The 18,527-nt window shown below is 33.7% G+C and overlaps 1 protein-coding gene across 2 annotated transcripts; it reads left to right on the top strand.

The window, feature by feature from the left end:
- The first annotated feature begins 1,485 nt into the window (after positions 1–1,485).
- Positions 1,486–9,219, top strand: LOC131154174 (uncharacterized). Of its 2 annotated transcripts, XM_058106757.1 has the most exons (6): positions 1,486–1,779; positions 5,619–5,697; positions 5,782–5,844; positions 8,531–8,575; positions 8,658–8,714; positions 8,854–9,219. In XM_058106757.1, the coding sequence occupies exons 1-6, from the start codon at positions 1,583–1,585 to the stop codon at positions 8,944–8,946; spliced, it is 534 nt and encodes a 177-aa protein (XP_057962740.1). In that variant the 5' UTR covers positions 1,486–1,582; the 3' UTR covers positions 8,947–9,219. The 2 variants fall into 2 exon arrangements, 1 of the variants encoding a protein (XP_057962740.1); XR_009136384.1 differs by lacking the exon at positions 8,854–9,219 and having other exon boundaries at positions 1,530–1,779; positions 8,373–8,575; positions 8,658–8,700.
- Positions 9,220–18,527: the final 9,308 nt, after the last annotated feature.

The raw sequence follows: 18,527 nt of genomic DNA, 5'->3' as shown, positions 1-18,527 counted from the left end.
ATTTTTCAGAGCTTGGACAATGTGAGCAAAATAAAGAGGTTCTAAGATGTTGCACAACATTAATAAGTGAATAGACCTAAACTTCAATCTATCTAATGGGATTTTGTTGATGATCTCAAATTAAGGATCTATATGACTAACTCACCCATGTAAGAAAGATCAAGTTAATACCAGCAGCATTAATGTGCTCGTCAAAGCTCAAGTTGAAGATGGAAAGAATGCATTACAAGATGGGCGAGAAGGGTTGATGATATACAAGCTCAACGGGAAGGTCTTACAATAATATGATAAGAAGAAAAAGGTTCCATATCTAGGCTTTATAACATGTGCCATGAATACAACTTGAAGAATCCTATTTGTTTAATCTCAAATGAGACAAGTGCAATATTTGGATTCAAAATAAGTAGTTTAGGGTAATTTCAAATCCATGTACTTAGTATGTTGAAATACAAAATGGATTTGTTGCAAATATGAATTTACTCTTTAACGACTAAAGTCAAATAATACATTTTAAGTTTGAACTTGCTAAATTCAAATGCACAATTTTAAATTTACATTCCCAAATAAAAAATAATTAGTAGTAGTAATGTCTCCACCCTCTTATGAGTAAATTTCAACCTCCCCATCCCCTTGTCAAATTTTTTTGTTTAATCGAATCTCATAGACTTAAGCCCCGTGTATAATCCTTAAAAAATAAGTACTCATTATAAAAAGTACTTAAATACTCATATCAATAAATAGTATTTAATGTACACTTAAATAAGTACTTCAAAAATTATTTTTTCAAATTACCTTTTCTTTTTTCTAAAAATAAACATTTTCTGAAAAATATAATTTTTAAAAATATTTATAAAAAGTAGTCCTATACTACTTATAATCCTAAACTGATATGAAAAATATATATGTCACCCCATCTTTCAACCCTTCAATTTTCATTCCAATAAATGCTTAACTATCTATATTACCCTATAAAAGGGCACCTCTTCTCATTTGGGACCCACATATTTGATGCTTTTTTGTAAGTAGATACATAGTGAGAATAAGAGAAGATGTGAGATAAAGTGGAGAGAGACATTTTGTATAAGGGATAAAGAGAGACGTGATATTTTGTATAAGTTCGGTCATAAATCATCTAATAATTTCATCTGAGATAGTGAAATTTTTTATTACATCCGTCTGTGGAATAGATATATCCGAACCACGTAAAATTTCTGTTTCGTTTCTATTTATTTTTTACATATTTTATAGTACTATTTTTTTAGATAATACTTTTTTATTAAAAAGTATATTTTCTAATAAATATTTTTATAATAAATGATTCCAAGCCAACCTTGAGCCCCTCTCCGGCTCTTATAAACTCGGTTCAAACTCGGTTTGGCTCAGTTATTAGCCAGTTTCGCGTGACTCGCACGTGCTGTCAACGTCAATCAGGAAATGCGCGTGTCCTCAAACCGACGTCGTCTTTGTCTAATAGTCATTGCTGGCTGCTGAGCTGTTCCATCCACCGTCGTGCCCTAGTGCTTTTTAATCTATTTTTGCTCCCCAATACGCAATTCTCTCTCTCTCTCTCTCTCTCTCTCTCATGGCGGCATCCACCACCACCTCCTCCTCATCCGACTACTCGTTGTCTCCTTCCGATTCATCATCCTCCTGCTCTTCTCACCACCGTAACCGCCGCCGTCACCGCCGCGACAGAGACGCCCTCAAGATTGGTAAAAAGAGCCGCTCCCGTACAAAACGTCGTCGCAGGCACCACTCCTCTTCCTCTGAAGATCACAGGTCTATTTTGAAAAACCCTAACTACAATATTCTGTGCCCTTTCTCTATCTCCCAAGCTACGAACTTTTCGTGGTCATGTGTAGTTCTCACAAGAGTTTATTCGAATTAATCCTGTGTTTGGATGCTGAGAAACCCGGGGAAACGGACATGCTTGTGAAATTTTGAATCTCTTGGTGATTTGATGTTTGGTTTGTTCAATTTTAGTGTTATTTTGCGTTCATTTGGCTATATAATATTTTTTAACAGTTGGATTTTATGTTTGTTTGTTCGTTCTTTTTTATCCTACCTTTGTGTTGCCGAGTGAGTAAAAAATGAAGAAAAAAAAACTTGGGGAAATTTTTAACACTTATATTTTTATGTTATGATTCCGTGAAAGGAAAACTGAAAAATCTGCCATATACTTGTCTCGTTTATAATTAAGTTTTTCTTTTTCTTTTTTTGGTTTTCAAATGGTAAATGGTGGGGTTCAAGCACTGTTACACAGCTTCTACCTCCCCACGAGACCGAAGCTCCAGTTATTGCATGATCATTTAAAATATTCCTTTTATGATTTTTGTTTTCCACTTTTCCTAAACTTTGTGTGTGTTTTTTTTGGATAGAAAAAAAGCTCTATTGAAGATTGCAGGGAGAAACAGATATAATAAAGGAGAACAAGAAGTATTTCCTGAAGAAAACATGAAAGAGAAAACTGAAAACCACTTAACAAAGACACCCAATCTTGGTTGACCTCCTGAAAACAGTAGCCTTTGGAGTAGCCTGCACTATAAGCCCAAAGTGAAGCCAAATTCGCACCCTGTCCCAAGTAATCCCCATTGGTAACCTCCTTTCCAGGAAAAGAAATTCTAAAATTTCTTTCCACCTAGTTCCCCATAACACAGCTCAAATAGGCAATCACACACCCACACAACCTCTTGACATTCTTTCCTTTTCCAAAACCAGTGAGGGAAGTTGTCAAGAGCACCTTCCTGGCTCCCTCGACTTTGGACAAATCCACACTTCACCAAGGAGTTCAAAAAGTGTATTCACAAGCCCCAATGCTTGCTTTTGCTCGCTAACGGAGGATTCTTACATTATTCTTTAAATTAGCATGATTCTTCAAATTATTGATATGTTTTCTTGCTAACAAAGCTGAGGAAAAAAGAGGAATATGAAATAGAAAATTAATATTGATTGGCACATGTTTGGTTTTGAGATTTTGGTCTATTTGGGTGAAGTGATCCCAGATAATCGAGAATTCAAGGTTCAAATTTAGTGTCTTTCCTTTTTCTACATTTTCCTTGTTATCAAAAAGAGCAGTTGGAACTTTATTTGTTCCTAGTTCCTACTATCATGGAGCTATGGTTTGGAAGTGCTTCCTAGATCAAGGATTTATCTTTTGAGTTTTGGTAGTACATGAGTGAAAAATAACTGTTTCATTGCCTTCTCTGTGTCACATCTCATGCTGAAAGAAACTCTTCTTCTATGCTTCAGCGCAAAGGATGTTTCTACATGATGGCCTTCAAGGGCTTTCATAGTTTCATTTCAAACCCTTTACTCAGTTTTCATGTCTCTACTATATTTTATATTTTTGCAATGCCATTTGAGGGTGGTCACTCATTAGAACATTTTAACAAAGAAAGCTTTGAGGTGAGGATTGGGATGAGGGAGGAAACTGGATGTGAGGATGCATTATAGCAGCTCACTGAACAAATTTATAGAAGTGCAGTACTTAGGAATTATTCATGGCAATGTATATAAAATAGGAACAAGGAATGGTCTAAATGTAGGAAAACATCGCAAGCGATCTAGTGACTATATAAAAATATGGAACGGTCTAAAGATGGGAAAGCATGGCCTAGTTATTTAGTGACAATGCAAAATAAGAGCGCATTGTTTGCTAATGATTGTATTTATTCAATTATTAGATGATTGCTGATCTATATGATGGTTGATTAACTGATTTGCACAGTGATTGTCATTGCTATTTGTATGTGCATCTGATGCAATGGAGGAGATTCTACATAAAAGATGCTTTAGGTGGTTAAGAGCTTGGACCTGGAGAATTATGAGGCAATCCTAAGCAATTTTTAAGAACTAGATTGGTCCTTGATGCAGATAAGGGGTTTGGCTTGGTCCCACAGCTCAGTTGGTTAGTGTGAAATTGTGAATTCATATTTTAAAAATACTTTATACATTATTATACATTTATATATTTTTTTGTGCATTATAAATTATTTAAATATATTATATGTTGTCTAGTAAAAACCAAACATATTATATGTTATATATATTAAGAATAAATTAAAATTTTTTAATTTTCAATCAATATTTAAATATGTTTATTAGTTTGCATGATTACTTTTTGCTTATATATATATATATATATATATATATATATATATATATATATAGAATAAACTAAATTTTTTAAATTTTCAATCAATATTTAAATATGTTTATTAGTTTGTATCATTACTTAATTTACTACACATACATAATATTATATATATAGGAATAGCATAAATGTATTAATTTTTTTGTGTCTAAAACAACAGCTTGCAGTTGGGTTGTTAACATTATTGCCTTATGAAATGTCCAAGACTTCATTTCTTGATTATTTTAATTCATTTTTGTTGAAGGTTGGGGCAACCGAGGCAACCCTCCATGTTTTTCTAACTCTTGCCATCCTAGTTCGCCAGTTGACTTCCAAGTTAGTTCATTTCTAGGCTTGTAAAGTTCATTTCTAGGCTTGTAATTAACTTGGACTGGCCATGTGACCGGGTTTGGTCCGACCGCCCTGGGCCAGTTTGTTTCAAAACCATCCTCCTTTTGAGTGAGCAAAGGGAACAATGATTTTGCAACAGGAGAGTGTAGATAGACAAAGATACCTAGCCCCAATGGGATTTTGGCTATATGTAGGAGTTCCTGACCAGTAAGGTGTTTGCAAGCCACAAACAAGGGAGAAGCATTCTTGGCCCAAGTGTTTGACACCCATCCAGGCGTCTATGAGCTGATGAAAAGCTGTGACCCTAATGGGCTAGTTTCTGCCTATGGCTTATGTTCTTTAGGAGATGTATAGGCTAGCATCATGCTCAGAGCTTCAGGGTGTGTTGCCTTTAGCTGGTGGAGGGGGTGAACTCTTTCTCAGTTCTATGCCAGTCTCCTCTTCTCTTCCATGGCTAACATGCTCTCTTAGGTGTCAAACTAGCTTGGTGGGTCCCTTAACTGTAGCTATGAGGCCAAACCTCTCTTTAGTTCCTCTATCTGCCACTAGCAACACTGCTACGTGGCAGGATGCTATGAGTTTCAAAACTGACCCAGGAAGATTTAAAGAATCATGGTGCCTCTTTTAGTAGGGAGTTGTGTTTAGTTTCCCTTCCTTTTGCCAATATGCTAATGTGCCATGTGGCAGCTTTCCTTTGATCGAGATGGTGGTGAATGAAGGGTTTGTACACTGAAAAAAATATGTTCTCTAAATCTTGAAAATTATATAAATTTCGAAGCACAAAATGTGAAATGGAAAGAAGGTGTGGTTGGTGAGGCTTGTGGATTAGTTTTTCCAAAACTTTGAAAGTGTAGTGCTTCCCACTATTTAAGCTGAAAATGTTTGCAACATCCAAATATGTTTTAGGTTATTATTGCTCAGAAAATGTATTGACAGTCTTTGTCATTGGATTCTGTGAAATTTAGGGTGGTTATTTATTCACATATCCTACAATTAATCATGTTTAGTAAATTTATTGGATATTATAAACATTTACTGAAAATTAAAATCATGCCTTAACTACTTAGCTCAAATAAAGAAATGAGGAATGGGATGACCAGCTTTCTATTGATTGCTCATTTATGCTTTAATGCAGAAGTGGCACTTCTTATGACAGTGAGCATGAAACATCAAATCATTCGAAGAGACACAAGCAGAATGACAAGCCAAAGAAGGTGGCTGTCAATCCTTCTTTATTATATTTCTATTTGCATCTCTCCTTGCCCTCCTTGACATTTCATTGCGTTTTTGGTTTCCAGAGCAAGGAAAAGGAGAAAAGCAAGAGTCATCGCCATAAGCGTCATAAGCATAGAGTAAAAGAGGTAGGCCCTATTATCTCTGTTTGTTGCTTGCCTTTATGCTATTGTAAGATTGTAATGCTAATGATTGACTTATAATTATCTTTCATTAATTATTTCATAATTTGAGTGCTTTCATTCAAACAATATGACATTAGTTGAAGATTCAAGACCTCATTCCTTTAAATTTTCTGTGTTGAAACTAGAGAAAAGAGATATTCATTTGTGAGGGGTTCTTGATTCTTTTTGTCCATCTCCCATAGAAGATAGTAGGATTTGAACCTTGGATACATTGGGTGTACTCCCTTGAAAATATATCATCTTATATTTGTAATTTTAGTGTTGTTCAATTGTTGATTATTTTTGCTCATCTCCAATAGAAGATAGTAGGATTTCAACCTTGGATACTTTGGGGGAACTCCCTTGCAATATTTCATGTTATTTGTGATTCTGGTGATGTTCAGTTCCCTTTGCATTCTCTTATTTGGAGAACAAAGACTCCTTAAATCAGGGATCATGCATGGTCTCTCTTAATAGCATTAAGATGAATGATGTGCTTCAGATTAGAACACCCTACTAGGCTTTCTTTCTATGCGTGTGTTCTTTGTGTCCAAAGTGGGGAGAAAAATGCACATTTCTCTTCACTTTACTTTTTCTTGATTCCTTTGGAGCATGCTATTTAGTGTTATTGGGGAGCATTGGGTGTGTCCTTTGTCTTCGGCAAATTATTTTCTTTAAAATTTTTGTGAACTTTTGTTGTGGGAAGGAGGGGAAGAAACTTTGGAGATGTGCTACTTCTGTTGTAGTTTGGTTTCTCATTTGGTTGGAGCAGAATTCAAGAATTTTCAATGGTGGATAATGTCAACTGATTTGCATGAAGTAGGAATTATATTTTTAGCTTCTCTTTGGTGCTTTGCTTTCAATTTGTTTTGTGGAGTGACTGGTAGATGTGTAAAGAGATTGGCGTATTTGTTGCTCCAGTGCTTTTCATTAGTTTTCTTCTTTGTCTTGCTTGTTGTAGGAAGATACTTGTCCTCCATTTCTTGTACTCTTTTCGTCGTCTCAGTAAGATTTCTTCTTTTGTGCAAAGAGCCAAGGACAATTTCTTGAACTTGAAGATAAGAATAAGTTAGCAAGTTTCTTGATTTTATGGGATTTGTGTTTGTGGAAATTGGAAAAGTGATGTAGGATCGGAAGCGGGTAATTGGATTGATCACTTTGGCCAATTTGGAGACCAATTTGAAAGAATAGGGTCAAGTGATTGGAACTTCTTCTTCTTCATCACTTGGACCCACTTTTGGAGACCAATTTCAAAGAATAGGTTCAAGGGATTAGAACTCCTCCTCCTCCTCCTCCTCATCCTTCTTCTTCTTCTCCTTCTTCTCCTCCTTGCTATTCTGCATTATTTGCTCAATTCTCTTTGCTGTTTTGTATTGAAAAAAGCTGTAATTTGCTAGGAAAATTATTGATGGGGATTTGAATGCCATTGGGCCGATGGTTACTGTCAGTTGCGCTTCCAAAATTCCTTTCACTAAAACCTGGTTTGCACTTGTCTTTTTATAAAGCAAGTTGCTTTCTAATGGATCTGCCCAGGAGGTTTGTCAAATTACTCACTGTAATCTTGCTCAACTAGGAACTATTTCTTTGAGCAGATGCACATTTAAGTTAATTCATATGGGTATATTCATCTCAGATAATATTTTAGTAGCCAGCTTAGTCAATGCTTTTGAGTGTTGTACTTTTGAATCTCTCAACATTGCTTATGGCACACAGATGATATTTTGAATTTATACTTGTGCTTTTCCATATATGTTCATTCGATTTCCTGGTCTTTTTCCCAATTTGAAGGTTAGTATGTTATCCAAAGTCCAAACTAAGTGAAAATAATCAAATTCATCAAAGACTTAATTGTTGCGTTTGTATTTGTAACTTGCACATCCCCCACCCACACTTACATGAAGTGGGAGTGGGTGTGGGGTAGCACAGAAATTTAGAAGATTCTAAAAATCCAAAATGAAATATCATTGAGATCCTACTAGTTTTTGCTGAGAGTACTAAGTGCTTGTGATTTGTGATGACCAGCCAGGTTCTACCATGGTGGGATTGAGATTCTTCTGTTTTTTGCATAGAAAGCACCAAATCTAGGTTCCAAAGTGGGAGATATATGAGGATCCCACAACTAATATGCCTTGTATAGACTACCACAGTTACGTATTTTAGTTTTCTTATTTCTTACATTTAAACTCTAAGGCGAGTTACTAAACTTGGAAACCTTTTAACTGGGTGAAAGAAGTGTTTGAAAGTTATATTTGCAGTGCAACATATATATCTACTTAAAATTTTCGTTCCATTTTGTTGCTTTAGCTAAATCAGGTTTGATCTAGATAGTAGTATTTAATAAACAAAAAATTTTCTTTCACTATATATGAGAAGCTGCAAAAGTTCTATAGCACGGTAGCTGCAAAATAATTTTCTTATTTTTATTTGAGCTCTTCATGGTTTTTCATTTTTCTGCTGACTCTACATTGTGATAATTTTTTATATGTGTCTAGTTTTATATACATATATCTGAGGTGCTTATGATACTTTCTGCCTATTTATGGATTGGCTCTTCGAAATTGGAGCTGGGATCTGTAACCTGACGACTGGGGACTTGGTTGATTTGCCTGGGTATTGTTTCTGGGTTCCTGGCAATGGGAGCTATACATAGAAGCAGCAGGATGAGAGGAGTAGCAGCCCTGTACAGCTTTCCAAGGTTTCTTTATTGTGCTTAAATTTAGTAAAATTTGCATTGTCAACTAGTTTTTCTAGTAACTTCTATTGTTTAATTTATCCAGTTTTTAGGGCGTGATAAAGATGATGGTGCTCGTCGTAGTGCTGTTTCTGGGAAAAAGGTAAACCCAATTCAATTTTTTCAGTAGCGGCAAGGGGCATTTGTGATAATAAACCCGATAAGAGAGAGAGATGAAGGTAAACCCGATAAGAGAGATGAGGGCATTTGTGATAATAAACCTTCTGTTCTTTATCTTGTAGATCCTTTTGAAGGTTGAGAAAACAAAGGAGGATAAGTTGGCAGAAAACAAACGAAATGAATTATTGAAGTTCTTGAACGCCAGTTATGATTGATTATATGCAGCTTGGGGTAAAATCAATGGAAAGTTGAGAAGTTGGAAGAATTGGATGCATCAAGGTTTCTTTGTTGGATGATGAGTAATTTAGTTTTGGACAACCTGTTTTGTATCTATAAATCTGTTACCTCTAGAGTTTCGAGCTTCAATGAGAACTGCTATAAGAACCTCTGATTTAGTGAGTGTATTTTACCGTACTGGTGCTTCCTTTACTGGATGGAATTTTTACTTTTTGTGTTTTGATGATACAAGTGTAGCAAAGTTTAATGAATTTCAGTCATTGTCCTTGGATGCATGGTACACTAAGATGTTCTTAGTTGCCTCATTCAGTGTATTTATTTTTTCGCCATTGCTTATTATTTTTGGCTTAGAGATTAATGTTAGGTAAAGTGTCACAATACCTCATCCTATGTGTATTAGGGAGATTTTGGATTTATAAGTATGGTTTGGACTCTAACTATATGAGATACTTTTTATAAGATAAATTTGTGAGATGTGGACCAAAGCAGACAATGCCTCTCTCACAAGAGTTAGGTCTAGAATTGTTGCATTTGGTATCAGAGTTAGTACTATCATGTGGGTAGATTTTACATAAAGGTGTAAGCTATTTTGACGAGGGCGTTAGAGATCGTATGGGAGAGCCTGTCACAGTTCTACATTAGATGTGTGCTAGGGAGATCTTGAGCTTATATGGTTTGGATTTCAACTACGTGAAATGTCTTTTATAAGATAAATTCACGAGGTATTTTATGAGTGCAGATAATATTTTAATAGAGTTAGATCTAGGATCTACACAAAGCTCATCACATAAGATTGCTTGTTTCTATGTCATTCGTATTGGTCATGGATTGGCATAGTCTTGATGGAAATTCTGGAGATTTTTCAACCCGGTGAAAGAAGAGTTCTAATTTGGCTTTTATTTTTTAATTTTTTTTGTATTTGTGCATCTGATTTTGCTAAGCAGGGGAACCTATTTTAAATTGCTGGGTTTTACCAGAGCTCATTCTGGAGTTCCCTTGGGGGATGGATATAGGCAATACTAGGGGTGAGCAGGGAAAACTTGAATTAATCGAATTGATTGACTAAAATTGGTCGGGCCGGTTCAGTTAAGAAAATAAGATTGGTCGGTTTGGTTATTATTTTACAAAGTTTGGTTAATCGTTCGGTTAAGAGAAATGTTAATTCGGTTAACCAAAATAATCGATTTAATAATTAATTAAAATTTAAATATAAATTAGTATATGTTAAGAGTTGCTTAATTAAGATGATGGTGGGTAACGAAACAGTGTAAATTTTACTCTTATAGTTGAATAGGAAATATGTTTTTTTTTTAATAAAATTAATAGATGAGGTGCTTAATTAAGTTGTAATTGGTAAAAAAATTACAATTATATTTTATTTTTTTAATTAATTTTAAATTAATTTGTTTAAATTCTGTTAACCGAATTACTTGAAAAGGAAACTCGGTCGAGTTTGGTTCAATGAGGCCCTCTATTTGGTCGGTTCGGTTAATAGTTCTCATTAATCGAAAATTTTAGTTAATTCGGTTAATTAACCAAAGTTAGCGGAACCGGCCTTTTGCTCACCCCTAGATAATACTCTGATTGTTTTTGACTTCTGTATCAGAGTTGGATGCTTTTTCATTGCCAATTAAGCTATAATATAGGTTAATTTTGAGAGTTTATTATTGGAAGAATTTGGTAAATATTAGCATACACAGTCGATCAAGAAATGCCACATTATCATTGAGAAAAAGAACTTTGAAATGTATAATTTTTGTGGGGATTATTATTGATATTTGAGGCAAGAGTCACTGAGTTAAGCCTATTTTGCAAAATTAATGCTCCCAAAACATATTTTTATGTTTATATGCTCTTTAGTTTAGCACTAACAATTTATTTTTTTCAATGCATCACTTGGTCCCATGGGTAAGGCTTATAGGACTTAGATTGAATTGGATTGGGTTGGTTATAATAATTGTTTGATTTCATGTTTGACATAGTACTAAGTGGATTAATCATTGAAAAGACTAAAATATCGCTTAATTAAATTAAACATTAAGAAATTATAAAAATTTAAAGGCATGCTTGAAAGCTGGTTGTGAGGGTTAAGCAAAGTTTTGTGTACAAATAGATAAACTCGGTCAAAAGTGTCCTCCAAAACATTGTTACCCTTCTTACCACTACCAAATGAGGAGTAAGACTGAATTTGAAAGTAAGACAATGAATTTGAAAGTTGGAGTGGAAGATGAAATTGAAACATAAAAAGAGGGTTTCAAAACCCTAAGCATGAGTGAGCTCATGACTCTGTCACGGTTTGCCACCTCTCATGACTCAAGGGTTCCGATGTTCCTTATAGTGTTTTCAAGAGGAAGAAAAAAGTTAGAGTTTGTGTAAAAAAGAGATCTATTCACGAAAGCTTAGCTTTGCTAAGTCGTATGTGTGATGGTAAGAGTAATGCGACTGATTATTGAGCTTGAGCCTTGAGTTTGAGGGAGGCATTTTGATTCTATGCTTATTATTAGCTAAAACTAAATAATGCCCTGATTGGTATAAAATATTCTTAAGAAAATTAGGTCTACTCCAATCTAATAAAAGCACCAAATCCAAAATAATCACATCATCACAAGGGGTACTATAGAAAATTAATAACCATAGCAGGGGCAGGATCGCCATTACAGGGCCGTGGTGCGGCGTGGGTGTGAGTTGTGTCTCGTTCTTCCATCTATATATAGAAGTACATGGAAGCAGGCGAGCTGTGGGTTCAATTAGGGTTTGGCTCGCTTGTGTTAGGGTTTGCTGCATCTGAATTCTGAATGCCGCCTCCTCTTCCTCCTCGGTTCCTGTGTGTATGAACCTGCAACTTCTCCCATTGGGTTTTCTCTTTTCTTCTTCTCAAGCTTTCCTTCTCTCTTTTCTGGGTCGCACATAGTTCTTCCTGGAAATCAATCTGAAAAGAGAAAAATGGCTTCCAGGATTTTATCTGTGCGAAAATCAAACCAACCTTTCTGCTTGAGCATTCTCCTGCACACTTTGTCAATGGAGATGTGCTCCAATGCCAAGAGCTAACATTTTCCAATTTTTTTTCCCAGGTCCCACCTCTCTTCACACACACAATTGTGTGAAAAAATTAGGTATAGCTTCATCTGTAGATATTGTGGGGGAAATCAAGCTCTATTTGAGTTCTGTTGAACTGGGATTTGGATTTTTACTGAAACCCGATCTAGAGAAGTTGTTGAAAACATTAAGCATTCAAAACAGAGTGTCCTCCCCTGCTTGGGAAAGGGGAGAGATGAGGTTGAGTTGCCTCACTGATGTAAATGCGTAGGGACTCAGATCTGTTTCTCCTTTAATCTAGATGCATTAATTAACCATTATTAAGAAGTAGAACCATGGAGCTGGGTCTGGTGGCAAACAGAGACCAAGCAGCGATTCATCAGTTGAACATTAAACTTTTGAGTTTTGACAAATAAAAATGCTTAAGAGGATTTATTTTTCTTGTTTGATAAATTAAGAAAATAAAAAGGGTAAACCCATAGTAAATTTTTTCTTATTTAATCTTTAGTTTTTTAATTGTTATTTAAAGAAAATTTATTTATAAGTATATATAAAACATAGAGAAAAAAAAATTAAATTTAAATTTACATTTTACGTTCTACATTTTACTCTTTTTTTTTGCAAAATTCTTTATCTTCAAACAGATTTTCCTAAGAGAAATAAAAGGAAAGGAAGGAAAATAAGAAAAAAATTTATTTATTTTTTATATTTTATATTAAATACTATTTAAGATAAATATTTTTTTTAATATAATTAAAATTTAAAAAAATTTAAATATTAATAGTGTAAAATCAAAATTTTGTTTATAAATTTCTTATATATATATATATATATATATATATATATATTGATTTTTTAGCCCACTTATTTTGATAATCAAAAATATGAAAATGTGAATTTTTAATAATTCAATTTGATGCTAGGGATATAGCTGGGTTGGTAAAGTTCCGCCTTGCAATTGGGCCATTACAATTATTATGAGCTCCAAGCTTGTAGAATTTGATTCACATCAAAGCAATTTTAAATTTATGGAATTGGGATATGGATGGAACATAATGAAATAATTTTTCTTAATATTTTTTAAGTTTGAAATGGATACTTAAAAAATCTTGAACTTTTGTTAGTGTTATTTAATTAATATTTCATATTTTTAAGTATGGCACAAGGCCTGACACTATCATATTACTTACAATTGATACTTTCATATTATAAGTCTTAAATTTTTATTTTTTTTGGTTTGGTTGAATGGGGCTATTACCTAAAGCAAGAAGCTAATGAAGAAATAAATTAAATTGAGATGAGTGGAGAAATAGCAGCTATTTAATTAGCAAGGGAAAGAAAAATAAAGGGGAAGTATATATATTACATTAAATATTATTAAAAATAAAAATTTGTTTAATATAATTAAAAAATATTTTAAAAAATTAAATATTAAGGATGTGTAAAATTAAAATTTTGTTTATGAATTTAACAAAATTTTTAATTTTTTTTAATATTTTCTTAATAAATATCAAAATGCTAATATATATTTAATATCTTTCAAGTTGCAAATGGAACTTAAGCTCTATATAGGTATATTTTTGGATATGGAATACATAAATTTTGAAGGCTCACCTTTCGGCAATAGACGATTACCTTTTTGGAGTCCTTTAAAATGTAGATATTCGTTGAACGTTATTACATGTATAAATGTATATATTTGATACACAATTCATAATGACATGTCAAAAAATTATATATTTTTGCAAAATTTATCAATTTGACTCTCAACTTTTGATATCCGAGAGTTTCTTTAATATCTTTTTAAGCTAAAGAGGCCTCATCTGCATTTGTTTGTTATGGTCCTTTAAATGCCTCCTAGTCGGTCTTAAAAGTTCATGAAATTGTCAAAATTTTCGTCATGCTCGAAATCGAAATGGTAGTCATTCTCGTTTTGCATAATTTCTATCAAAATATCAACAAATCATTCAAATTTTATTGGAATCTTGAAATTTTAGCGAAGCTAATCGAAATTTGAACTATACAATGAAATTTTCTTGGAATTCAAATGATGGATTTAGGAGTGAAATGAACTCTGTTAATTTATTTTATTTATTTTTATAGCAACAAATGATTATTACAAGTGCTTATGAAATTATATGAAAAAAATAAACTTACGACAACATTTTATTTAACCATTTATTTCTAAATTATCATTATTTGTATAATAAATAATATTTGAATGATTAATGAATTTCATTTGTATTAACTGATCCACTAAATATGTTTAATGTACATCATTTTACAAATATATTTGACACACATATTATATTACAACTTTCTACCTTATACACAACATGTATTTACTTGTTATATATTAGTCTTAAAACTTACATTATTATGTCTATTAGTCATTTTTTAAAGTTTCATAAAAGAATTCCATGTTTTACTACTGATTTTTATTATTTGTTCAAATTGAAATGGAAATTGACATTGAAATGAAAATTTTCATACTTTTGGAGTTTCAAAATTTGAATCAAAATCGAAATTTAAGACCTTGCTCCTAGTCGAGCTAACAATTTATTTATTTATTTATTTCAAAAACCAATATTATCAAAAATCATATGATTTTTCTTAAAGAAGTTGCACTAAGGCTACCATGACGGGAGAATTTCATTCCCAACTCTTATGAATAAGGACAAAATCTTTTAGAAGGGGGATCTTTATGGGTTTGGGATGTGGGATCCAACAACGTCAACAAAATGGGACCATGATCTTGAGTTTCTAATGGTGAACAATTGTGAAGAGAAACACGAGATGAATTAGTTCATTGACCTTTTAGGAAAAATCAATGTTATATAATTAATTCTATGTAATTATTTAGGCATGCTTTGTTAAGGATGTCATGAATCCTTGAGACAAGAAGATGAACACCAAGCCTATGGGATGTGGCCTCACACACAACAATTCCTAAGGCCATTTTATTTTTTTCACTACTCATGAGCACCCAACCTCAATTTTTTTTCACTTTTTTTTTGGGTGTAGGGGTTGAAACTTGCATATTAAATCTAATCTTACACTTATATTTATTTGAGACCAATGGTAACTATCTTCACCAACAATTTTATTCTTACAAATACATAACAAAAGAAAAAGGCAAAGGAGAGATGCACAATGAGTCATATAAGTCAAAAGACTTAAAACTCTCAATATGGTAGGCAATTGGAGATTTTCCTTGCCACCATCACCCATGTTAACTAGTTATTGTAAGATTTAGAAACCACAATCGAGAGCGAGTTCATATATAAGCTAATCTCACTAGCATCTTGCTAGTTCTTAGTGTAGCCCTTGAAATTGGGTTTTATGGAGGGGTTAGAATTCCAAACTAATTTTCCGTGAACAAAGTCTTCAAGGAATTTAGTGGTATCTTATCTTATATTTGAGACTTTGCGTTTAGATATGTACGTGTGTATTGTTGGATTTGAACTAGAGATATTGTTGCATACAAGTTACAAAACATAGTGTAGTTTCCTAAGGGACATCACTAGTTAAAATTTAGAAATTTTTTGTTGAAGATTTTAAATTTGAATCTTGGAATTAATGGGTGAAAATTAAGGGATATAGGACGGGAAGTAATGGTCGAGCTATCTCCCGTTGTGTGATTCATACTTTCAACAAAAAAAAGATGTACTAGGCTTCCCCTAAACTTTTGATTCACGTCTTAAGCTTTGATATATTTCCAATTTGGCACGACAACATCTGAATAATAGCATTTTAGATAGAAAGAAAATATAATGTAAATAAAATTTTTTATGTATCATTTTTTCTTTTCTTTTCTCTCCATGTATCCAAATTGGCTCCGCAAATTTTTATGCCTTGACTTATCACGTAAATATTGATGTATAACTATCTCATATGAAATATTTCTTTGCAAGGGGTAAGATTTGTACATTGAACCCACCAAATTACTCAACAATCCCATTTTATTTTCATGATTACTCCATGAAAGAACATGACATTTAGGCATTCATGATCAATGCAAGCTAGCTATTTTCACTAATAAGGGAGAATCGAAGATTCTCCATGATATTTACTAAATCAATTTCGGTTCCACAATATCCGATTGATATAGTAGTAGATATACGGTTCCACAATATCCGATTGATATACCTGTAGATATATGTAAATATATTTTGAATATTTGTATTTTGATTCTTTCCTATTTTATAGGAACATACAAGTGTAATTATTCTATATATACAAGATGTTATCTCCTCCCTATTATTAAGGAGGATTTCGACCATTACTCTTTGTTTGTTAAATATCTTTATGGTATTAGAGCCAAAATTTTTTCTTTGATTCTACCATGGCTGATTTGGCTTCTTCCTCACCTACTCTTCCGCTCAAAACCATGGTGCATATGCTCACCATTAAACTGACTTCCTCCAATTATCTATTGTGGAAAAATCAGTTTGTTCCTCTGTTAGCCAACCAAGAACTTTTTGGTTATTTGGACGGCACCATTCCTATCAATGTAGCGAGTACGTGAGAGTGTCAATAACAATCTGTGTATCTCAAAATATTCAATCAAATGATTTCACATAAAATATCATGCAAGTTTCAAGTATGTCAATCAATAGGATGTTTCAAACACGAATATAGTGTATATGCTTGGTTTGCAAAAGTTATGCAATCTTTGTATTTAGCAAATGATATATACTTGAATAAATATTGCCACAAAGATTAATATAACATATACAAATATCTTTTCACAAAAATGTCAATATGAATACCACAAGATATTTGAGTAAGTTTGAAAATATTTTTGCAAGCAAAAAACAAATACAAACTTCCTAAGTTATTACAATGAGAATGCAACACTAGGAAGTTTAACACAAGTCTTCTTAGGGTAGGCTTATTAGAAAAGCCTCCTAAGAATACTTAGGTTATGCTCTTGTAAAAAATCGATTCAAACACTCAAGAAGTGAGAGAGCAAACCTCTAAATAATAACACTCAATACACTTACAGATGATATATAGAAATGAATGAGGTAAGCTTGAGTGGTTTTAGAAAGAGTATAAGCAGTAGGATATACTTTGCTTGAGAGAAAATATTGGGTTTTGGTTTTCTAATCTTCTCTCTAATTTTCCCAAATGAAGGGGTATATATAGACACTCCATGAGTTATGACCGTTGGGGACATATTAGGAATTATTAGAAAAATTTAATGACATTTCAAATATTTTAACCCCCTGTTTAAAATATGTTTAACTGCGGTAAAAATCAGGACAACCCGAGAGGTCTGGTCGACCAGAGTTCATATGGTTCGGTTGACTAGAACATTTTTGAACTGAAGGCTCGGTCGACCGAAAGTGGACGATTTCCCATTTCTTTGAGGTTCGGTCGACTGGGCCATTTTGAACTGACTGGTTGAGTTGACCAGACCGTTGGGATTTCTCCCGAGGACTCCGGTCGACCAGGTAGTTGGTATTCATTTTTGGCTCGGTCGACCAGAAGGTCAATTTGTTGACCTCAGGGGGTTTCGATCGACTGGGGGGTTTTGAACTATACTGGTTCGGTCGACCAGGGCCTTGGCCAACTGTTGTCCCAAGCTTGTTTCGGTCGACTGGGGCAGAATGAACTGCCTTGGCCGGTCGACCGAAAGTGCACAATGTGTGCATTTCGGTCCTATCTTGAGACACACAAACCCTATTCAAGTGCCTAACAATCATAGGTGCAATGGTATGTGTCCTAGGGTCCTTTTTGTCCAAAATAAAGATACCGAAAAGGTTCGGTGTCGATCGACTGAAGGGTGAACCCTAAGGTCATTCTAAGGTCATTTTGGATTATGGTTCGTTTGAGCTTACGTATTATCATGTATGTGATGTGTGTGAGCTTATTACAAACCAAAAACCCTAATTAACTATTACAGACCAATTCTACAAATGAATATATTACAATTGAAAATAATAGCTGGTCTTCAGGCTTTACTTGCTTTGTGCCCATCTCGATCTTAACAAACTTAGTTCCTACACAAAACCTCAAACACCCATTAGATACAATGAGTATTTGTCATAATCAAAACCGTGTGTGACCTATAAGGTCAACAAAAATGGTCAGTATTTAGCTATCTCTCATATTGGTTCCATTTCATCTCTTATTCCGTCTAGTCCCCTTCTTCTATCAAATTTCTTAGTTGTTCATGGCATTAAGAAAAATCTTATTTCGATTAGCTAGTTAGCTTACTAAAGACAATAATTGTTTTGTTACCTTTTGTTCCTCTGGTTTTACCATACAGGATAGGGTCATAAGAGCGGTACTGGGAGTTGAAAGATGTGAAAATGGTCTCTACGTGTTGGATCAATGTCATCATGCTTTTGTGTCCACCACATCCTCTTCACCGTGAGCCCCTGTTCGTTTATGGCATGCTCGCTTTGGTCATCCACATTATCGCACTGTTGCTTCTCTTTCTAAATTAGGATCTATTTCTTAAAGTAATAAATTGGTGAACATTGATTCTGAATTTTGTGTTGGTTGTAGACTT

This window comes from Malania oleifera, chromosome 4 (genome assembly GCF_029873635.1).
Source record: "Malania oleifera isolate guangnan ecotype guangnan chromosome 4, ASM2987363v1, whole genome shotgun sequence".
NCBI classification, from domain to species: Eukaryota; Viridiplantae; Streptophyta; class Magnoliopsida; order Santalales; family Ximeniaceae; genus Malania; species Malania oleifera.
Note: the sequence above shows the minus strand (reverse complement) of the source record. Positions and strands in the feature narration are given on the sequence as shown.

What these genes read in the sequence shown, in the direction of transcription:
- LOC131154174 (XM_058106757.1), top strand. Translation starts at nt 1,583, where the DNA reads ATGGCGGCATCCACCACCACCTCCTCCTCATCCGACTACTCGTTGTCT. An exon ending in TCTTCCTCTGAAGATCACAG is followed by an intron (nt 1,780 to 5,618) that starts GTCTATTTTGAA and finishes GCTTTAATGCAG; the next exon opens with AAGTGGCACTTCTTATGACA. An exon ending in ATAAGCATAGAGTAAAAGAG is followed by an intron (nt 5,845 to 8,530) that starts GTAGGCCCTATT and finishes AGCTATACATAG; the next exon opens with AAGCAGCAGGATGAGAGGAG.